Below are 23,961 nucleotides of genomic sequence, written 5' to 3' on the forward strand. Positions count from 1 at the left end.
AGATAATTCAACTGACAGGAGACTGGGATTGGACTGTGCTGTATGTGTCTGGCAGCAGGGAAAAGAAAACAAGTTACTTACCTGTAACTTTGGTTCCCCAGTATTGGTAACTTTCATAGATTCCCATGCTTTGTATCATTCCCCATTTTCGGAATGGGAGTCTCTGTAACAAAAATACCATAGCTGTAGGTACAAAAGACCAAGGAAAAAGGCCTAGGCATCATTCTCTTTTGTAGCATATCACCCTCTTTGTGTAAAAGAGACCAAACTTAGGCCTCAGCCAATCAGAAGTGCCTCACCACTTAGAACCTTCCTGAAGGAACCTCAGAGCCTCAGATTTTCGTAGCCGTTGTGTACTTAGACACCATATCTGTAGTAGGCTGAGCTTTCCTCGGGGAGGTGGGTGGGCGCATGGGAATCTATGAAAGTTACCAATACTGGGGAACCAAAGTTACAGGTAAGTAACTTGTTTTCTTACCCCAGTATTGGAACTTTAATAGATTCCCATGCTTTGTATCAGAGTAGCAAGCAGTTAATATATATCAATTGGCAACATGACAGAAAGATACAAAATGTGAAGACGGAAGGTGGGAAAGAAAGGAAAGCTCACCAATCATTGGAAGAGGTTCCTCAGGATAGCCTGTCCTACTGCTGCATCATCCTGTTGTAAGGACTCCAAGCAGTAATGCCTGGTAAAGCAGAACGCTGCTCCAGGTAGCAGCTCTGCAAATGTCTTTAATCTGCACCCCCCGCAAAGAGGGCTGTTGAGGAGGCCACAGATCTCGTGGAATGTGCTCGAATTTTCCCAGTCAGAGGTTTTCCTGCAGCAGTGTGACAATCCAGAATGGCACTCTTGATCCACCTAGAAACACCTTATTTGGATAGCGGAAGGCCCTTGCTTGGACCCCCGAAGGCAACAAATAACTGTGACGTTTTCCGAAAACCCTTAGTACGCTCCAAGTAGAATTTCAAGCACTGTTGCACATCTAGCGAATGTAATGCTCTTTCTGCTGGTGTAGCCGGTTGAGGAAAGAACGCCTTCAGAATGACCGGCTCATTCAAGTGGAAGTCCGAGGGAACTTTAGGCATAAACCTCGGATTAGTTCTCATGATTACAGTGTTTTTCTTAAATTGAAGGAAAGGTTCTTGGATAGTCAAGGCCTGCAACTCTCCAACACATCTAGCTGACGTGAGAGCGAGGAGGAGAGACAATTTCCATGAAAGGTATTTCATGTCAGAACAATGGATTGGTTCAAACGGGCCCTTCATGAGTTGAAAAAGGACTAGATTCAGATGCCATGTCGGAGGGGTCGGCCTCACTGGTGGATAAACTCTGAACAAGCCCTTTAGAAATTGCTTGACAATTCTGGAAGACCACAAGGAAGGCCAAGACCCAGTCCTCCTGAACTTTGAAATTGCCGCCAAATGGACCTTAATTGATGAATGGGCTAGTCCCGACTTAGCCAAGGACAGCAAATAAGGAAGGACCTGATGAGGCTTGGAAGTGAAGGGATCAATGCCTTCTTTCCTGCACCAACAACAAAATCTTTTCCACTTAAGACGGTAAGTCCTGTTCGTAGAAGGAGCCCTTGCCTGAGAAAGGACCTCCCTAATATCACTTGAAATGGGTAGGTTCATAAACTCTCGCTGCTCAGGAGCCATGCAGTCAGGTGTAATGACTGCGGGTCCGGGTGCCAAACTTGTCCGTCGGACATCGTGAGGAGATCTGGCAGAACCTCCAAATGAAGAGGAGGGGCTATCGATAGCAGATGGAGTTCCGTGAACCAGAACTGCCTCGGCCAAGCAGGAGCTATCAGGATCATCCTGCATGGCTCCACCTTGATCTTCCTGATGAGCGGAGGAATCAGAGGTATGGGAGGAAAAGCGTAGACAAATGTCCTCGACCATGCTATCGAAAGCGCACTCCCCAGTGAACCTCGATGGGTTAGCCTGCTTGCATAAGACCGGCATTTCTTGTTAGTCGGAGTGACAAAAAGATCGATGTCCGGTCTGACCCACTGGCTGAAGACCTGCTCCAAGACTCTCTGATTCAATTCCCATTCATGGCTGACTGAGGATGACCTGCTTAGTCTGTCGGCATTTTCGTTTAGGACGCCTGTGTTCTGCCTTCAGCGATATTCTCTGAAGGATCGCCCATTCCCAGATCTGCTGAGCTTCTTGCGACAATGGGCGCAATCTGGTTCCTCCTTCCTTGTTCACATAGTGCATGGCCGTGGTGTTGTCCATCCTGATAAGCACTTGTGAACCTTCCAGTTGAGGAAGAAAAGCTTGCAGAGCCAGTCGTATCGCCCTGAGCTCCAACAGGTTGATGTGGAGGTGTTTCTCCTGGGGCGACCAATGACCACTGACATGCAAGTCTTGCATCACTGCTCCCTAACACTCCAATGACACGTCCATTGTTACCACATGTGGAGACGGGTCGTTTGCGAAGGATAGATCTTGGGACAAGTTGTCTTGATCTGTCCACCCTAAGGCCGCTTCCTTCATCTTTGGAGTGACCGTCACCCTGTCCTCGATTGAACGGTGGACCTGTTTCCACTGATTGTCTAGTTGCTCCTGCAGAGGACGCATTTTTAGTCTGCAATGGGGAATTATTGGGATACACGATGAAATTACTCCCAGTAGAGACTTGTAGCGGCGTACTGAAAGACACTTTTTTGTTTGTAAGTCCTGGGCCAAGGTCTGTAATTTCTTTCTCCTTTCCGGAGTAGGGAAGGCTCTTGAGAGCCTCGAATCCAAGATGGCTCCCAGGAAACGAGCTCTTCTGGATGGGATCAGGGAAGACTTCTTGTTGTTCAGAGTTAGTCCCAGGTTCTGAAACAAATTGGTACAAGCTTGAACAGCCTTTAGCGCTGCCTCCCTGGACGGAGCTTTCAGTAACCAGTTGTCCAGATAGGGGTAGACCTGAAAATGTTTTTTTCGCAGGAAAGCTGCTACTGGCGCCAGCACCTTTGTGAAAATTCTTGGGGCTAAGCGGAGTCCAAAGGGTAAAACCCTGAACTGGTAATGGCTCTTGGCTACTGTGAATCGCAGAAACCTTCTGTGTGCTGGGTGAATCGGAATGTGGAAATAGGCATCCTCGAGATCGAGCGTGGCCATGAAATCCCCCGGGCTGATAAGCTTCAAGATGTCTTGGAGAGACACCATCGGGAAGGATAAGGAGATGAGATAGGTGTTTAGCACCCTAAGGTCTAAAATGGGGCACCACTTCTCTAGCGTCTTCCTCACCAGGAAGAACCTGGAATAAAATCCTTGACCCCTTTGGTTTGAGGGGACCGGCTCTATCGCTCCCTTCCGGAGCATCTGTTGGACTTCGAGCCGAAGGAGACGCTGGTGTTTCGATGGAGTGGCTGCCGGGGGCTTGGGTGGAGGGACTTGCGTGAATTCCAAGGTATGCCCTTTCCGAATGATGTTGAGCACCCAACGGTCCGATGTTATCCTGGACCAGTTTTGAAGGTATTTGTTGACCCTGCCTCCAACTGATGATTTCCTGAAGGAGGGTCCAGTAGGAAGAGCCAGGAGGCCGCTATTGGCGCTTGGACGAATCCCGTCCTCATCCAGCCTGTTTTCCATTATTGTAAGGCCTGGAGTAGTTGGTAGACTGGCCCTGCCGCTGTTGATAAGGCTGATGGTATTGCTGGGAACCTGAGCCCGTGGTGGAATAGCGTTGCTGTTGGAAGGATCCTCTGTAGTTACCACCCCTTCCTCTGGATCCCTTGAAAGGAGACTTTCTGTATTGAAGGGTCCCCAAGGACCTGGCAGTCTCTGTGTTCTTCTTTATTTCTTGCAGGGTGTCATCAATGAGTTTGCCGAATAATGCCTCTCCATCAAAGGGAAGATCCATGACCTTGTTCTGGATCTCAGGCCGAAACCAAGTAGCTTTGAGCCATCCTTGGTGACGGAGTACTGCGTTTCTCTGCGCTGCCTGCGAGATCACAGAGTCTGGTCTTGGGTGACCTGTTAAAGCCGCAGGACCATCATCGTGTGCCTTGTATTTTTTATACAGACGTGGTAGCACAGGGACCACCGTCGCCGGGTGCTTCATAGCCTTTAGGCCCTCCTTCCATAGATGATCCACAATAGGAATGGAACTAGTTGTTTTTCGAAAGGGTTCCTTAAAATCATATAAGAAACAATCTGTAGTAAACTTAGGCATGGCTAATTTGAATCTTGCAGCAGCTCTTTCCATCAGCTGATGGAAGCCCCCAATGCCCGCTGGCGGGGAATCCGCCGGGTCCGGGACTGGTGATGAGGGATCTGGAATGATATATTCATCATATTCCGTATTGGGAATAGAGTCATCATCCGACTGCTGATCCTCATCCGAGGAATCATCATGGGCCTCTTGTAATCCAGAGGAATCCTGGTAGAAGGACGCTTGAGGCTGAGGTGAAGGTTGAGCCGGAAAATTAGGCGTCACGAATGAAGCTGAAGCCCCTGTAGGCGTAGCAGGCGTTGACGGAACTGGAAGAGGCCTACTTGCCTTAGATTTATAGTCCTGCAGCGTCTTATGCAGATCTTGCAGGAAAGAAGATGGCACTGTAACCATTTCCTGTTCAGAATGCTGTTGCGACTGGTCCGACTGAAGATGACCAACTTCCTCGTGGCCGTATTCCCCCTCAGAGTCAGTGTCCTGGCATTTGACAAAAAGCTGGGAGGGACTATTGGCATAGCTGTACGCATCCTGTTCATCTTCCTCTGACTCCCCTTCTTGAAGGAGCATGGTCGGCAGCAGGGGAGACACACTCCTCGGAGAAGTCATTTCTGGCGTGATCCGCGTCACAGAAATGGTAATCCTCTTTTCAGAGGATAATAGGGTCGACGGTTCTGTCGTCCACAGTTGTATACGCGTCGACGAGATTGGTGCCGTCGACATCGTCGACGATGAAACTGTCGACACACCGGCTGTTGTCACTGTCAAAGTCGTCGTCGTCGTTAACGTCGACGTCGGCACCATCGTCGTCGACGCACCTTCATCGTCGACGGCACCTTCAACGTCGACGGCACCTTTGTCGACGGCACCTTCGTCGACGGCACCTTCGACGTTGTCGGCTCCTTCGTCATCGTCGACTCCTTCGTCGACGACACCTTCGTCGACGACACGTTCGTCATCGGTACCTTAGTCGTCGGCACCTTCGTCGTCGGCGTCTTCGGTTTCTCCGTTGGCAGTGACGCCCACGCCGTCGACGGTAGCTTCGTCAATGAACCCCCTGTCGACGGGATCGTCGACGACATCAATCCTGATTTCGATGTTTTTGTCGACGGAATTTCCGCCGTCGACGTCTTCGTCGTCGAGGACTTTGAACTCCTCTCAGAAGACTGGGATGAAGGTTTTTTGAAGGCTGTGGCAGTCTTCGCAGCTGTAGAAGGCGTAGTTGGTCCTTCCCTCTCCTTTACACTTCCGTGAGGAGATTAGCTGGGACCTGGGCTCTCAGACTCACATGGGGTCTTTTTTGAGGCCTTGAAGATCTTTCCATAGATGGAGAAGGGGAACCCCTACCGCTCTTCACTGACCTTCTCGTAGAAGACATCAACGCTGCATCCTCACTGTCACTAGAGACAGTCTCCTTCCTGGATTTAAGCTTTTGAAGCCATGTCAAGAGCCTACCCTCACGGTCCCAGAGGGTTTTGGTTGAAAAGGTGCGACAGATCTTACAGTCAGCAGCCTGGTGGTCAGGACAGAGGCAATAGATGCAGTCTTTGTGCTTATCCTCCACAAAAAGCCTTTTCTTGCCACAGGTGGAACAAGGCTTGAAAAGGGATTTTTTCTTCTCCATTTCTGGACATCCTGGAAGGCAGCAACAATCCTGAAGTGAATCTGCAAGATTCTAAAGAAAAAACCTGAAGTAAATACTTTTGAAGAGTAGAAGATGAGCAGAGCTCAAAGGAGACTCCCTAAGCACAACGTGCAGTAGAAAATCTGAGGCTCTGAGGTTCCTTCAGGAAGGTTCTAAGTGGTGAGGCACTTCTGATTGGCTGAGGCCTAAGTTTGGTCTCTTTTACACAAAGAGGGTGATATGCTACAAAGGAGAATGAGGCCTAGGCCTTTTTCCTTGGTCTTTTGTACCTACAGCTATGGTATTTATGTTACCGAGACTCCCATTCCGACGACGGGGAATGATACAAAGCATGGGAATCTATGAAAGTTCCAATACTGGGGTAATAAATCATTAGGCTGAGTGCTGCGGTCCTGTACTTTGCATCTCAAAAGAAGAGTATCAGCGTAGCGAAAAGCGCCCAGTAGCGCAATGTGTACTGCCAACGCCTGCTGCTTGTCCTTGTTTCATAGAAGTGTCACTTTTCCTACATTCTGTACCTCGTGACAATCCAGTAATAAAAAGTGGCAACGTCTTTTTGTGCTATTTCTTCTCGGACTTTTATGTTGTTGCAGGATTGCGGGTCACTTATGACAAATCTATCCCTTTCGACATACCCTGCAACAGCTCACAATCCTATTAGGGGACTACACCCTTCGGTGGGTGCCAGACATCTTTCGATACTCAAGGATTAACAGGTACCATACATAAGATGACCTGCACAAGGGCAACCTAGACTGTACTATCCGAGCACTGCGATCACAAGTAGCGTTTTGGAAGCCTTACCTCTCTATCCTGCAACGGATTGCTATTGCCATAATGATTCTGTTGCCACCTTTTATATGATTTTGTAAATCTGCCCCTATCCACAGCCCCATTGTGTTGTTGACAGCTTGATTCCCTCTTGGTGGAATTGATATGAGCAAATTGTACATCTACAGCGAGCCTGACTTGGGGCCCAATTTATATCTTGGCAGTGTGTATACTTCGTCACAACGGCGACGGAGTATAGATAACGCCAAGACAGTCGTCCGCGCACCAAATTTAAAAGCAGGCAGATCTTAGGTTTAAACATGGCGGAGGATGCTCCGTCACCATCATGATTAAACCCCTTTGATGGCCCTGCGGACCAAGAGCTGTTGGAGACAGACCTATAATTCTTCCCATCTATTTTACATGGACAGAATTAGAGGTCAGTTTTCCGCCAGGAAAACCCTGGTGGTAAAAGACAGGGAAAACTGCTATATGCTCCCCTTGCTATGGAAGAGGACTCCCATGGCAAGGGAAGCATTTTCTTTTCAAACAAAAAATTCAGCTTCTGGATCTTCTTTTTCAAAATAAAACATAAAAGAGTTTGGTGCGGGCTCTTTCATGTTGACGGAGACCTGAATCAAACTGATTGTCTTTTTTGTTATGCATAGTTATTAAAAACCATAGCTCAATTAAAAAGGAAAACTCCCAAAAAATATCAGAAGCTTAAATATTAGAGAATCTCACAGATTTTCAATTGTATTGCCACAAGCTTTAAAAATTGAGTAAAATTGCAGTTCAAAGATACATACAATCCCTTGAGGCATGCGATCACAGCCTGCCTGCACGGGCGAATGCCTTTCTGCTTAAAGAGTACGCATAGAAGGCCCCTCCTCTGTTTCAGCAGACCAGGGCTAGGACAAGTAATTCTGGGCAGAGTTTGAAGAGTTTTACTCTGTAAAGTGTCAGAAAAACTCTGCCGCGAGTTTGTTTTGCACTGTAAAATCAGCATGAATGGCATTACCCGTCATGCCAGAGGGCACTGCTGCTTTCTGCTGCTTGAGGAGACATTCTACTTGAGCGGCAGCTTCCTCAACACGAATGGCAGATTTCTCAACGTGAGCGGTCATTACATGCTGCTACCGCCCGAGATGAGATATCTCGCTACAAGGAGGTCTATCATGTTTTTTTGCGTGCAAGCACTCACCAATTTACCGTTGGCACGCTGCTCGAGAAAACTCTGCAAAGATCATGGAGTGGACTAAACTCCACGAATTCCCCCGGCGGAGCCAAATTCTTCACCCACCCCTGATGACAAGTTATGTGGATAATATTTTCTTGCCCAGTTTTACACAGTCTTCAACAAACGTTTTTAGTGTTCCAGAGCCAAGGCACAGCTTGAGAAAGATCAGGGAGGAGGCCAAGGCGGCGCCTGGTAAACAGCTCTTTTAGATGCCTTGACCACCCGGCCTCTAGATAGGGCTGGGTTTAAGAATTTTATATTTATTTAAAATCATCCAGAAGTGGGATCTAATTGAGAGGGCCTCTGTCTTTTAACACAGAGATTTGTTTCATCACTCCATTAATTGCTTTTTAAAATAGTTCTGGAGGCAAGGGCCTCTCCCAGTGTGATCGAAAGGCCATTTCGTCAATCGACAAGTCTAAATTCTGCCGGGAAGGCACATTTGTATTTCTTTCAACTTCTTGCCAGAGAGCTTGGCACAGTTGGTTCGCAGTCAATGACTTTATTCTTTTCCATACTTTAATGTAGGGTCCTAAGCATTGTGGGGGAGACGGAAGAGCAATCTGAATATTTTTGTAAAGATTGTATTTGAGACTGTCGCGTCTCTACCTCGTAGTGCCTAACTTCCACATGAGATAGTCTATGGTAATTTTGCTGCTATTATAGCTAGCAGTGGCAAGTAGTTTAGGCTGTTGAACAATGTCTGTAAGGTGCGAAATGCGAGGAGTAGATTGTTGCCCTTCCTCTGCAGGTCTAGCCTATGCTGGATGGAGGAGCCCTTATCGTCAAATAATACTCCAAGGTGTTTGTAAGTTTTAACCAAATCCAATTGTTGACCTTGTAGATACAATTTGTGCGTTTTCCATATTCTATTCCTCACGTCCATAACCTTGGTTTCTTCTCGTTTATTAATATCCCATTGGTTGAGTAGTGTGATAACTTATTGATGAGACATTGCAAGCCAATTTTTGTTTGGTTTAGGAGTATTACATCATCAGTATACAGAAGATTTGAGATGTGCATGTCTCCTAGTTTATGGGTGTGTGCATTTACTTCATTCAGGGCTGGGGTCAGGTTAGTCAGGTACGGCACAAGTGCACATCTTTGCTTTAAGCCCTGGTATATTTAAATGTTCTTGGATAGAAAGGAGCCATCTTCAATTCTCACTCTTGCCCAGGTACCCTATTACAACATCTGTATTGCTTTTAAGAGGCGAGCAGGATTACCCCACTGGGACAGTTTTTGCCAAAGGATATTGCGCGGCATTCAGTTGAATGCCGACTTCAAATCCACAAAGCATAGATACGTTGGTTCCTTTATAAACTTTTGTTTGTCCATAATTACTGAAAGTGATAAAATGTTGGTTGCCATGCCAGCCCCTTGTATGAACCCAGATTAGTTAGGAAGGATAATATGTTTTTCTTCCGCCCAGAGCTGTACTTCTGTTAAAGGAAGACCTGAAAAGTGATTTTCCTTTGGTGTCTAATAGAGTGAGGAGACAGTAGTTTTCTGTTCGATGGCGATCACCCACTTTGAAAATGGGCGTAATAGTGGAGCCTTTCCATGAGTCCGGAATAGTTTCTAGTTGGAAACACTACCGACAGGCTGGCCACCCAAAAGGCGGGCTTTGTCTTGTACAACGCTTGTGGGATTCCAGACCTGTGCCCGCATTGCCTAATCTTTCAGATAGATATACATATTTGCTCTTCAAAAAGTTAAGAGCAAGGTCATTGAGTTTGTGGGGTGTATTGCTGGGGTTTTGTCTCTTGTGTGGAAAGTGCTGTAGCCTCTAGTGGTTGGGTAAAATGTTTAGTTAGAAAGTCAACCCAGCTACACCAAACTGTTAAAAAGCATTGGCAGGAACCACAGTGACAGTGGTTCCTGCCAATGCTTTAGAAATGAAAGCCTGCTTGGCAGTCATTTCTAAATTTGGTGGGTGGAGTAGTCTCGGCCTAGCAGACATTAAGGACTCCACCAGGTCAACGGACATTACTCCGACTGCCAAAATATAAATCGAGCCCTAAATTGCAATTGGCGACCTTTAGGGTTGGAATGGGGGTCCCGAACTTTCATGGGTATTACTTTGCAGCACAGCGCCAATGGGCGAATTACTCATTGGCGGGCCATTCATGCACCTCGACTCCGGTAGGATGAGCTAAATAAAATCTTGCCCCGGCTACCAAACCAGAGAAGGACCTCCCACTCCTGGTCTGCACAGCAGTGGTCACCCAATTATACTGTAATGCGTAAACATAGCCTACCTTACCATATGGACCAGCCATACATTTCCAAGGAGAGGGACACTTCGACCCAGTGAGCTTCTCCTATGGGGGGAGCTGATATCCACACGATAGGAGACGTTTACGAAGAGGGTACCCTCCAAGACTTCCCAACCTTAATCGCCACCCATGGCTGGCAGAATAGACAATTTTTATTATACAAAAGAATCATACATGCCCTTCACAGAGCTTGTCATGCAGACCGTCATACAAACTCTGTATACGATAGGCACGGGCAATGAATGATTCCGTGGTTTTATAAGGCAATACTCGAGCACTCCGAGTGGTCCCTTCTTCTACTAAGAGAACAACTGGAGACTCAGCTCAGAGCATTCATATAACGAGTGGCAGAGGTTTTGGATTACCCATAGACAGTATCCCGTAATACACTATTAAAATGTTCTCCATTTAACATCCGACATAAAACCGACCTCAACCCCAACAAACACTGTCAGATGTTTGCCGACACTACACCCAACTGTCCCCGATGCCAGCATGTGCCAGCTTATTTTTGGAATATGCTCTGCACATATATTCACCCCTTCTGGGAAGCAGTGCAGACAGTCTTTTTCGCTGTAATGGTTAAACCAAAATTAGAACAGATGGAGGCCTGCCTCCTAGGTGTTTACCCAAGACCTTAGAAATTGAAAGTTATAACTAAATGTACTGACCTCACCCTTATACTAACAAAAATGTGCCAGCACCATGAGATGGAAATCTCATACGCCCCCCATGATCACCACATGGTATCAGGCGGTTGAACACTGGCCAGAGGCCACGGGTCATCTTTAGACGTGAAGAGAAAAGGCGATTGCGACAGCACCTGATTGCAGAGAGGTGGAATAAACTGCTGCATAGATTCGAATAGCAGGGGAAGGACGATGAGCATGCACCTCGATTTAACCTGCCCCTCAGCGGCTACTCCGCTAAGGGGGACACCTAGAGCGCTGCTCCCCTTTCTTGCTGGTAACACAAAGCCAGATACACTTTTGTCCTCTTGAACCCCCTCATAATCAGCCCAGTGGGGGTGTCTCCATCCCCCAAAGTTGAGTGTGAGACATTGTGACTCTCCTTAACCCTAGCCCCACAGCCCGCATACCTACAGCATTTTTCATTATTTTGCAACATTTTTCGTCTTCTTAATGTGCAAGTGTTTACCCCGCTCACCTGACAATGTGATCATTGCAGTCTATAAATCTAGGACACTCCTAGGAGTGTGAGAGGGATAGGAGGGTCATATATGTTTTGTTACCTTTCTTGAAGCAATTACTAGCTTTTTACCAGCAATGACATTGTCAGTATAGTTGCAACGCCTAATATTTTTTCCTCTCACTGAGATATACGTCCCAGTGAACCCAGCTGATCACTTGTACTGTTTGAAACCTTGCCTGATATGACATGTATTGTCATCAATAACATGTTTTGTATACCCGAAAACTAATAAAGCTTATTTGGAAAAAAACGAGTACCCTTGGCACGCACCCTCGAATTCTGCAGTACCCGTATTACTATTATAGACTTTCCTCAGATATAAATCTCTGGGCTGATACCAGCAGCTTTAACCAGAGTTCCAACTTCTAGGGTTGAGTTTAGCCATTGAGATTTGGCATTCGGCATCATCAGAGCAATGGCCTACTTATAGCTGAGGTGGCGCCTTCTTGCTGTGCTGCTATTAAGCCACAAATTGATAATGAGGAACCAAGGGGCTCATTATGATGGCGGAAGGACCGCCACCACCGGGCCAGCGGTCCCTCCGCCATCTGACTCCCATTTCCCCCCGCCACATTAGGATGGCGGGGTGATTTGCTTTGTGACTGTAGCGGTCGCAAAGATCACCCTTCATGCTTCCGCCACAGACAATTTTCACAATTGCCTGGCGGAGCGGTCAGCATGGGTAAAATGGAGGCGGTGCCTAGAAAGCACAGCCCGCCAGTTTACAATACTGGCATCAGCCAGGCTTAGCCTTTCCTTTGCGGTGGATCCGCCTTGGAAAGGCTGGCAGAGGCTGAGTTCGGGGGTCGTTGTGGGCCCCCTTTGTGTGGAGGTCGGGTGTATCTGCACTGGGGGGGGTACCCATGGTACCCCCCTACATTTCCAGGCACGCATTTCCTTTGCAATAACTACATGGAATGGCATAGGTGCATGTTCCATGGCAGAGATCTGATCTTCTTGTATTTACAACACATTTTCCAAAGATAAGGAAAGAACCAGACAAGCGGTATCTGCAAGTGGATAGATTAGTGGCAATTTCAAAGGTGCTTTGGGTGGAGTTGAATATGTTGTTTGGAATTATATTCCCAAAGGATTTGTGGGCTGAATGTAAAGCAACCAGAACATGGCCAACAGAGAAGACTCCAAGAGTACCTCCTCATAAATAATCCAGCTCCTATTGTGATGGAAAAGCTAAAAGAAGTGATAACACATTTGATGCAAAAGGTCCTAAAGAGAGAGGTGTATTGGTCAAAGATTACGAGAGCTATTCAACAGCCAAAAGATTCATTACATGCATAGTATGAGAGGCCAGTGCAGATTTATAGAAACTTTAGCAGAGTTAAAGATCTGACAAGACAAAAGAAGACAGAAGCGGTTCTCTATCAGCCTGTTTTTCTCAGGAATGTGTCCAGAGCTTACTTCTCATCTTTGGCAAAGTGTAATGTGTTGAAGGACTAAAGGTATTGCTGAAGTAGGGCATGTATTACAGTGTTTGTTGTGATGCCAAGCACAGAAAGCTGAAGGAAAAGTTGATGATTGCACAAAGATGGCAGTTTCAGAGGAGTGCTAGGTAAAAGCAGAATCAGGTCTTGATTCTGCTTTTGTTGGTGGTGTGAATTCCAGTGCTAATTGTGTTATGCAAGGAACAGGTGTAATTCATGTGCAGGGAAAGAATATTTAATATGCGCAAGTCAGGAATGTTGATGATGTGAGAATAATTATATTAGGATTAATGAGAACATAAACATTGAAGAATAATACTTGTCATTATTGTGGGCACATTGGACATTGGAAAGAGGAATCTAGATAAAAACCAGATCGAATTAGTTCAAAATGATTTTGTTACCCAAATTCAGCAAAATACAAATCAAATGGCACAGATGGACTGAAACAGTCCCAGTCAAAGGTCCCAGCCCAACTGGCTTCAGCACAAAACGTGCAGAATCAGGGGAAATTCAATGCAAATATGTTTGTAGCTCCATGAATGCAGCAAAGCATGCAAAATAAAATTCCCAATATTCCACAGAATTCCAGTTTTCATCTAAGTCATTTGATAACTAACAATGATTTCCCTCAGGTTACAATGACCTTTGGAATTCCTACTGGATCTAGTCAATCGGAATCATGGTGCCTGAGGGGAGAAAATTGCATGTTTGGTGCAGTCCTAGAAGTAGACCAGAGTGGTTCATATACAAAAGGTGAGGTGGATGAGTACCCAGTATCATTTGTAATTAATGTAGGTGCTTCTGGCTACACAGTTTGACTCATGGAGGTTTTCAAATCTACTCCTCTAGGCAAAGAAGTCCAAGCCGTAGGTATGAGCAAAAAGCATATCACTATTCCACTCTTAGAAAGTGTTCCAGTGAAAATTGGTTTTATAGAAAGGGACCATCAATTTCTAATTTGTGATACAAGCCCTGTTAATCTACTAGGTCGGGATCAGCTTTGTAACCTGAATTGAGTGGGTCGCTGTACACCAGATAGCATTGCAATTAAAACCCAAGATGAAGCCTCTGTTTGCAAAATATAATCAGAAGAGTCAAACTTTTATTTGTTCTCAATATTTCCAAAACAGGACTTCCCCCCTGATTTAAGACATGCAGTGAAAGTGGAGATTTGGGATTTTACAGGCAAATAAAATGGTTTGATTAAATGGGCAAAGCCAGTGAGACTTACAGTGAAACACAATGCAGTTTACCTTGGAACTCTTCAGTACAAGCTTGCACAGGAAGCAGAGGAGAGGATGAAAGCCGTTATTGAGAAGATGATTGCGCAGGACATTTAAGGAAGTCCTTGGAATTCACCAATTATGAGCATAAAGGAACGGAGTGGAAAATGGAAGGTGGTCCAAGGCTTGCAAACAATCAATTAATGTTGTAGTCTCATTTTGTGCCTTGGTACCAAACCGTACTGTGATTTTGTTTCAGATCCTGCCTGATGCACAACGGTACACAGTCAATGACTTGTGCCAAGCGTTCTATTCCATTCATAAGGATAATCAAGATCTGTACGAATTCAGGCTTTTGAATAATGTTCTCGTTCAGGACCCCCAAGGGTAAACAGAGAACCCCTTAATCTTTCGTCTACGTAGGATTCGGAAAATGTGCATCTGCCCTGTAACTCAGTACTGGTGCATTACATAGACTGCAAGATGGATCCAATTGTACTCTTGGATCATCTTGCAGATAATGGGCATAAAGTGTCACCTACAAAAATGCTGTACTGTATGAGAGAAGTGTTCTAGTTGGGGCACCATAATCACTAAAGAATGTATTTCTGTACTTCTGAAAATTAATCCACCAATTACTCAAAGAGAAGTGAGAATGTTGGTAGGAATGGTTGACTATTGTGTCAGGGGATTCCAGACTTTTCCTTGATTGCAAAGCCTTTACTGAGGCTTTACTGAGGCCTAATCAGAGTGATGTGAGTGATCCGGTGCCTGGGACGATGAATGCATAGTGCCTCCTGGAGGTCAGAGATAAAGTAGTGCAACCAGAATCAGAGATGCAAATTTACAAGATCTTTACTTGTTCTTTTATGAAAGAGAAGGGGCGCATTATCAGGACTTACACACAAACAAGGTGAAATATAAAGGCCTGCGGCCTACGTTTCTCTCGCATTAGATTCAGGAGCTGCATTTTATCCAAGTTGCATGAAAATGGTAGCGGTGGTTTGTCTTGCAATCCAGCAGAGCAACATGATTGTGATTGGTTATACACTTATTGTGTTAGTCCCTCATTCAGTTGAGATTTTTCTGTCTTGAAGTCGAACTCAGCACTTAAAGAGCTGACTGACAAAGTATGAGCAGGTGATCCTTGCGGCTGCGAATATTTAAGTCAGAAGATGCAATACCCTGAATCCCGCAAAGCTTTTGGAAATTTCAAACAAGGATGATGATGATTGTGATCATGACTGAATAATGTGACCAAATGATGCACCAAACCAAGACGAGACATACAAGATGTACCAAAGGAACTGGCTGGTCTAATTCTGTATGTATTTGGTTCTTGTCTGAAAGACCAAGAGGAACATTGAGAGCAGCATATGCCGTTTGCATCATATTGAATATTATGAAAGCATCATACTTGTATGTATGATGTAACTTCAGCACAAGCAGCAGAACGAATTGCTTTGCAAAGAACATGCTGCTTATCTGATAAACTATGTGTCACAATATACACACACAGCTAGTATGGTTTTGGTGTGGTTCATGATTTTGGACAGTTGTGGTCACAGAAGGATTGCATGACTTCTTAGGGTCCCGGGTAAGAAAATGCATATACATTTGAAATCTGGTGGAAGCATTGCAGCTCCCAATAAACAGCCGGTTTTCCTATTATGATACTGTCGGAAGAAATTCATCAATACAATCCAAAAAAAGAAAAAAAGTATCCACTGGTGTCGACCCTTGCTATCATTTTGCTTGTAAATCGATTTTTGTGGATTGACACTCTCTAACATTTCTCTGAAAGTGTGCCCAGTACTTGGTTTGAATTTTACTGTGTGGGCCCGTGCCTTCATTCTTCAGGGGTTGTTTGGGTTTCCCCTGACCTGGCAGCACCGTAACTATTCTGTACATTTCTCACTTTACCGCATACTTTTGTGAGCTCCATTCTTCCTGTCCACTCAAAACCCCACGCAGAATCGGTAAAGCGTTGTGTTACTTGTCAACAGGTAAACGCAGGGAAGGAACACTGGTGATGATGAGTAAGAAAGTCAAAGGGACCTTTCACCAGGTTACAGGTAGACTTCATTGAAATGCTGCTTTATAACAACCTAACATACATTTTATTTTCTAAGGGGCTTATTCATGAGCCCTTGCATCACTTTTACGCCGCCGGGGCGTCACTTTTTGTGACGCACCAGCAGCGTAAAAAATGTGCAATGTTGCGTCATATTTACAAAGTGACACAACTAGGTAGATGCGTCTCTTTGTAAACCCCTGCGCCACATTATACCTGCGGCAGTTATAATGTATGCAGGGTGGGTGTTCTGACACAAGTAAGCCTCGTACAAGTGACGCAGTGAAATCTACGAGATTTCACTGCATCACTTTTAGGACGCAAATGCGTCAATATCGAATATCGTACGCCTTCCTCACCGCAGGCGTAAGACTGACACAGGGCCTTTTGAAATGGGACTAGCCCATGTGAAAGGGTACATTGCTGGAGTTGCGTCACTTTTGTGACACACTCCAGCAATGCCTCATTTTTACGCCATACAGATACGTCAGAAATACTGATGTATTTGTAACTCCTTGCGACATGATGCCTCATACTGTAAATATGATGCATCATTGGTGTCGCAAGGAGGGCGCAATGAAAAGTGACTCATCGTTGTTTTCACACAGCAATGCGTCACTTTTCATAAATGAGGCCCTAAGTGTGCTGAGGCCTAACCAAGAAAGTGATGTAACAGTAAGCCATTGACCAGACTATTATTGAGGGAGTTCGTCTTTAAACTCAGCATAGAAACTGCTTTTGAATCAGCTAAAGTTACTCATTTTAACCCCTTCGCCGCGGGGGTAATTCCCCAACGGCACGGGGGGGGCCGCGGCACCGCGGTGCTCGTGACGATCCCAGCTCGTCATGAGGCACAGTGGAGCTGTGCTCATGACGAGCCCAGCCCACTGGTTGTTTCTCCCGCACAGGCGGGGAATCAATTGCACGTGGGCGGACCGCGACCGTTATGACGAGCCCAGCTTGTCATGAGCACAGCTCCACTGTGCCTCATGACGAGCCGGGCTCGTCATAAGCATGGAAGGGGTTAAGAGTGAGATAAGTGAGCTACTGTGCACAGCCTTGAAGATTGAACAGAAGTTCCATTGCAGTTACAGCACAGAAGCATCAGGAGTAGTGGAGTGAATCAGTTGCTCAGTGAAATCAAACCTGACTAAAGTATGTCCCACACCATCACTGAAATGGCCAGACACCTCCCCAATTGTAATTATAAGCCTCAGAAGCACTCCAAATAACAAGACAGGACTGTCTCCTTATGAGGTCTTGATGGGAAGAGCAATGAGAATCCCCTATATGCCATCAGCTTTGAAATGTGTCAATAAGTGATGACATTACTCCAAAGGTCTGGCTGATGCGGTATGCTCCATTTCTCATCAGGTGAATTTGGCAACTTCATCATCGAAAGAAGGACTGTGTCACATTCTCCAGCCTGGCGGTTTGGAGTTGGGGAAGAAGCATGTTCCTAAATCTTTTCTTGAGCCAAGATGGAAAGGTCGACACCAGGTGATCCTTGTGACAAACACTGCTGTGAAATGTGCAGATTTGCCACAATGGATTCACACATCTCACATATAGACAGTGAACACTGCAGATGAAGACATGATGACAACAACTTTTGACTCACACTGTCAAACTCAAGTTTGCTGCATGGATCCAGATGGGGGTGTTCTAGAAGAAAAGCAACAAGCACAGGAGCAAACGACTCAAGCTTGCGATGAAGGAGTGAAGTAACAAAAAATGTGACTATCAAGAACCCCTAAGATATCCCGTTCACAGTGAATCAAGATGATAAAGATGAAACCATGAACCAAGTGGCAATTGAAGATGAAAATGCAGTAGTAATCATAAGGGGATCTGTAGACAGAACTCAAGGAGACATGTGGTCTGAGAGTGTTAGAGGTGGAAAAAGGGTGTTGAAAAGAATTAAAAGTCTAGAGGCCATTGTAGAGGAGATGGAGCCAGCACAACAAGACTCCATGACAGTGAGAGTGAATCACCAGTGTGAAAAGATCAACAAGAGAATGAGTGCCAAACAGAAAGTATTCAGCTCCTGAATTGTCATATTTAGCTGAAATCGGTGTTGAATCGAATATGGATGTCATTAAATTGCCAAACCGCTACATTTTCCTTGAGGAGCCACCAGGAACATTGCTGTGAATGAAAGTGGAAAGAATCTTGATGGGCTATATAAGTTATTTTAAAACCTTCCTTGAAATATGCACAGTTATTCAAAGTTAGGGTCGGTGTTCTATACCTAGGCCTCCAGTCGAAGATAATAGGGCTTTCGTGGACTCTAATTATTGGACTAAGCTATTTGATTTTTTTTAAATCATCACAGCTTGATTTTTATTTTTCTACCAAAATATTAGTATTTAGATTTTTATTTTCCTTATAGAACTCTTATAAAAGGATTAAGGAAATTGAAAGTTGCTGCTCAACTTTTATGAATAATTTTCTTAGTAATGATAGTATTCATTTTAGTTGGCTTGCTGATAATGCTGATAATGTTGCCGGTTGGGTATGACTCACTGCCTAAAAATAAAAGTATGGAATTAACCACTACATATAATGGTATAGTCGATAAAACTTGCACACAAGGACAGGTTTTTCGGTAATTTTAAAGAGAATGTACTATAATTTGCAGTTGAAGTATGCAAGCATCATGAAGATGAAAGATTGCTATGTGTTTGAATTTCTTCAGGCTTCTGTTATAGAGGGGGTGACAAATCTTCAGCTTTCTTTGACATATCCAATATCATAGAATGTTTTCCATGATGAAGACTTTCTAGCATCTTATTTCATTACTTTCAACATTTCCTTGTGAGAATTTACTTTAAGTTTAAGACCTGGACCCTTTTTTTTATTCATTTTACATTTACAATGCAGCCTAATTTAAAATATAAGCTGACCAATAATAAGCTTGTGTGTAAATGGAATGAAGGAGAGTGTGAATTTACTAGGGAATATACTGCTGATCTTGTGTTAGTCTTTCCTCATGAATATCAAGTGAAAGAATTGAGTGAAAAGAATGACACTGGTCTTAGAAGAATGAAACGTGGTTCTGAACAAGTCTTGATAGATATATTTGGTGCCTATTGGTGTGGCATTGAATATTGTGAATATTAGAAAAGCTGTCTACCTTTGTAGACAGGAAAGTTACTAACACTGCTGGAGCATTAACTCACATTGATGAAGAATTACTGGCTATGTGAGCTATGAAAATGCAAAAGCGCCTTGCATTAGATATCTTTACAAAAGAGGGCGGAGTCTGTTGTATGTTGAATATTCAGCAGTGCTGTACTTGCATTCCATATTTACAACAAGGGGTGGTGAGGGACAGAGTCTCTGAATTAAGCAGAAAGCTCTCACCCAGTCAAGAGATCAGGGCTAGATCCAACACCGTTTTTTAGCTCACTGCACCATCCCAGTTTCAGAATCTGGCTGTATGCAAATTAGTCTGTTCCTGTCCCAGTGCATGATGGGAACAGGGCAAACCAAACTACAAAAGCCAATTCTTACACTGGGAAGGAAACTCAGACACTCTGTTCATCACCACCCCCTTCCTAAATCGTTTTTAGCCACTATAGGTGTGGCAGGGTATACTCAGACATGAGTCCCTTTCTCACTGCTCCATCAGGATTCAAGCAAGCCGGGCCGAAGAAGGCTGAAATGCCAGAAACCGGTCCCCGGTAGCTTGTCTCCTTTCTGGTGAAGAATTGGCTTGGTAGTTTAGTCTGCCCTGTTCCCATGATGCACTGGGCCAGGGACAGACTGATTTGCATATAGCCAGGTTCTGAGCTGGGATGGGGCAGTGAGATAAATAACGGTGATGGATCAAGCCCTGATCTTTGGACTGGGTAAGAGTGGTCTGTTTAACTCAGACACTCTGTTCATCACCACCCCCTTCCTAAATCGTTTTTGGCCACTATAGGTGTGGCAGGGTATACTCAGACATGAGTCCCTTTCTCACTGCTCCATCAGGATTCAAGCAAGCCGGGCCGAAGAAGGCTGAAATGCCAGAAACCGGTCCCCGGTAGCTTGTCTCCTTTCTGGTGAAGAATTGGCTTGGTAGTTTAGTCTGCCCTGTTCCCATGATGCACTGGGCCAGGGACAGACTGATTTGCATATAGCCAGGTTCTGAGCTGGGATGGGGCAGTGAGATAAATAACGGTGATGGATCAAGCCCTGATCTTTGGACTGGGTAAGAGTGGTCTGTTTAACTCAGACACTCTGTTCATCACCACCCCCTTCCTAAATCGTTTTTGGCCACTATAGGTGTGGCAGGGTATACTCAGACATGAGTCCCTTTCTCACTGCTCCATCAGGATTCAAGCAAGCCGGGCCGAAGAAGGCTGAAATGCCAGAAACCGGTCCCCGGTAGCTTGTCTCCTTTCTGGTGAAGAATTGGCTTGGTAGTTTAGTCTGCCCTGTTCCCATGATGCACTGGGCCAGGGACAGACTGATTTGCATATAGCCAGGTTCTGAGCTGGGATGGGGCAGTGAGATAAATAACGGTGATGGATCAAGCCCTGATCTTTGGACTGGGTAAGAGTGGTCTGTTTAACTCAGACACTCTGTTCATCACCACCCCCTTCCTAAATCGTTTTTGGCCACTATAGGTGTGGCAGGGTATACTCAGACATGAGTCCCTTTCTCACTGCTCCATCAGGATTCAAGCAAGCCGGGCCGAAGAAGGCTGAAATGCCAGAAACCGGTCCCCGGTAGCTTGTCTCCTTTCTGGTGAAGAATTGGCTTGGTAGTTTAGTCTGCCCTGTTCCCATGATGCACTGGGCCAGGGACAGACTGATTTGCATATAGCCAGGTTCTGAGCTGGGATGGGGCAGTGAGATAAATAACGGTGATGGATCAAGCCCTGATCTTTGGACTGGGTAAGAGTGGTCTGTTTAACTCAGACACTCTGTTCATCACCACCCCCTTCCTAAATCGTTTTTGGCCACTATAGGTGTGGCAGGGTATACTCAGACATGAGTCCCTTTCTCACTGCTCCATCAGGATTCAAGCAAGCCGGGCCGAAGAAGGCTGAAATGCCAGAAACCGGTCCCGGGTAGCTTGTCTCCTTTCTGGTGAAGAATTGGCTTGGTAGTTTAGTCTGCCCTGTTCCCATGATGCACTGGGCCAGGGACAGACTGATTTGCATATAGCCAGGTTCTGAGCTGGGATGGGGCAGTGAGATAAATAACGGTGATGGATCAAGCCCTGATCTTTGGACTGGGTAAGAGTGGTCTGTTTAACTCAGACACTCTGTTCATCACCACCCCCTTCCTAAATCGTACTTGCATTCCAGACAACAGTATTGGTAACATATTAGTAATATCACTTAACATTTTGCGTGAGGCAAAGAACATTGAAGAGTATTGATTATAGGATTTTGCTGCTACAAGGCTTAGTCACATTAGAAAGGGCTTTGCAAAGGTTGCCGAATGGTTCGATAACCTAGGTGGAACTGTTCTCCCAAAAATCCTAATTACACAAATTATTATTCTTATGAGCTAAATTCTTTTGCTGAAAATTCTGAAAGTAATTTGTTGCAAAGATCTTACTTTTTAAAGTGAAAAGATGGTGTCAGCAACATCTGCCAAGATGTGAAAAAGACAAAATATCGAGGTGTAGAACCTTAAAGTGTGAGCCTATGATGATATCAAGACACTGGAAGACTCAAGGCACAAGACACTGAAAATAAGAGAAACAGTGTTAAGAGCTGTTTAGATAGAATACTGTGTAACGTGTTGTTATCATCATCAGGTGGTGGATTTCTGGAAGATATTTCTGAATAATAAATATTTACTTATGATTCTTGATGATTTTGCATGCTATATAAGTAATTTACATGTGACTGTGTGTTTTAATTTTTTCTCCCGTCACGTGCATTAAAATGTGCACAAGTGAAATGCTTTGCAGTGATTTGTTGTGATTGCTGATCTCTCAAAGGTTACTGCCGCCTTCAGTTCTTCTTGTCTGAGACTCAGAGGGCCTATTCCTTTCATAAGTCTGTCTGTCATTGTTTTGTGTCTATGGAGACTTGTACTGTCAGATATGATGCCATTAGGTCAGAAGGGAACTAATTATTATTTGTTTAGTGAAGGATATTTGGTATTCTAATTTTTACTCTTGGTCATGGTACATATAGGTGGGGTTTTATATAGTAAAACTGGATATGTAGGGGTTTTAGGTTAGAGATAAACCTTCATCTTGGTTAAGGGCCGATGAGGAGTGAGATGGGTTGCTTGATCAGCTCATGGATAGAGAACCTCCTAGGTAAAGGGGCCTGGTGGGCAGTGAGAGGACCTGCTCTTTAACTCAGTAATGGAAGAATTGTTTCTTCGAACTCACGACAATGACGTCAATAAGTAAAGCTGCACCTTCAACTCACAAATGGAGACATTTCACTACCAAAGCCTAAAGGGTTCACCTTAACCCCAGCAATAAAATTCATTACTTAGGATCCCAATATAATCGAGTAGAGCTGCTCTTTTAACTCACTATTAAAGCTGTAGCCTCAGAAATTTGAAAATTGGTGAGTGGAGCCACATCACATCTTATGCTTCAGTAGAGTTCTTTGCTTAGGATAATTTGTATCAGCTATTTACATGGTATCATATAGTGTCTGTTAATGAATGGAGAAAGGAGCTGCTACTTACTCGGGTTACACCATAAACATAAAATCCTAGAAAAGTCCCCTAGAAGTCCCTTTAGAACATAATTCTAATAAAAAAAACGCCCTAAATGCAGAAATTTACAGAAATGCATCTTTTAGATCTGTCGTAAGGACAAACAAGATGATGGAGGTTTGAAAAGGTCTCAAAGTTCATTCTGAAGAAAACAGACAAATAAACATAGACATTTAACAGCTTCTAAAAGAAGAAGAGTAAATAATGATTCAAAACCACGCACCGATATATCTCTCTTTCTCATCACATTCCCCACCGATGGCTATGGTGCCAGATCCCAGTAGTGCCTTTAGCCTCTGGAAATGTCGGTCGTTGATAATACGTGCAAAGTCGGGGGACTGCTTCGGGTCCTTTCCATAAAACTTCTCCAGAGTCTCCTTCATGGCCGGCAGCAGCTGCTCGCGCATCTCCATGGTGCACAGCACATAGTCTGGAGCCACGCAGGTCTGGCCAGCATTGAAAAAGTGGGCCCAGATGACTCGGTTGGCGGTGGTCTCGGGGTCGCACGCATTATCAACGAAGCAGGGGTTCTTCCCACCCAGTTCCAGCGTGACAGGTGTCAGCTGCTTCGCTGCGGCACTCATTATGATTTTCCCAACATTGGGGCTTCCTGAAGCGTGGAACAAAGATGTAAGCATTCATATTTAGAGACAAGGAAGTGTGCAGACTACTACAATACTTAATGCAAAACAGAGAAGCCATCACAGACTTGCCATATGTTAACTGGGCTGGGACTGACGTTTCTGATGGTGCATGGGATGTCGTTCACACTTTTAAGGTCACAAGCGGAGCCCAAATGTTCGGCATTCGGTATGTCAAGACACAACGCCCATTTTCACTGCCATTTATTTTTACCTCCAATTTGTAAACTAGCACTTAGGGCCTGATTGAGATCTTGGCGGACGGGTTACTCGATCACAACGATGACAGATATTGTGTCCGCCGAAATAGAAATCCCATAGGATAGAATGGGATTTGGATTTCAGCGGATGGGCTATCCGTCACCGTTGTGATGGAGTACCCCGTCCGCCAAGATCTAATGTGTGAATGTGTTTTTTAGTAGAGTTACCCTTAATAACATGTTATTGGGCCACGTTTCTTTTCACCGCCATAGCATGGTTAAATGCACTGAAAACAAATGTGGCCCAATGCCATTGAATCCAGGGCATCCTTACAAATAAAGACATATTTATAACTACAAAGCAAAGTTAC

At 44.8% G+C, this 23,961-nt stretch overlaps 2 protein-coding genes across 2 annotated transcripts in view; both read right to left on the bottom strand.

The window, feature by feature from the left end:
• LOC147736541 (aldehyde dehydrogenase family 3 member B1-like) overlaps window positions 1-23,961 on the bottom strand; it is a 404,208-nt gene that overhangs the window by 283,345 nt on the left and 96,902 nt on the right. The gene's annotated exons all lie outside the window — the stretch shown is intronic.
• Window positions 1-23,961, bottom strand: part of LOC147736542 (aldehyde dehydrogenase family 3 member B1-like) — a 288,913-nt gene that overhangs the window by 49,625 nt on the left and 215,327 nt on the right. Inside the window, exon 7 of the mRNA XM_086953282.1 lies at window positions 22,973-23,359. Within this exon, the coding sequence (XP_086809408.1) occupies window positions 22,973-23,359 (387 nt within the window). The remainder of the gene's footprint in view (window positions 1-22,972; window positions 23,360-23,961) is intronic.

The sequence above is a fragment of the Lissotriton vulgaris genome, chromosome 1_2 (genome assembly GCF_964263255.1).
Source record: "Lissotriton vulgaris chromosome 1_2, aLisVul1.2, whole genome shotgun sequence".
In the NCBI taxonomy this organism is placed as follows: domain Eukaryota; kingdom Metazoa; phylum Chordata; class Amphibia; order Caudata; family Salamandridae; genus Lissotriton; species Lissotriton vulgaris.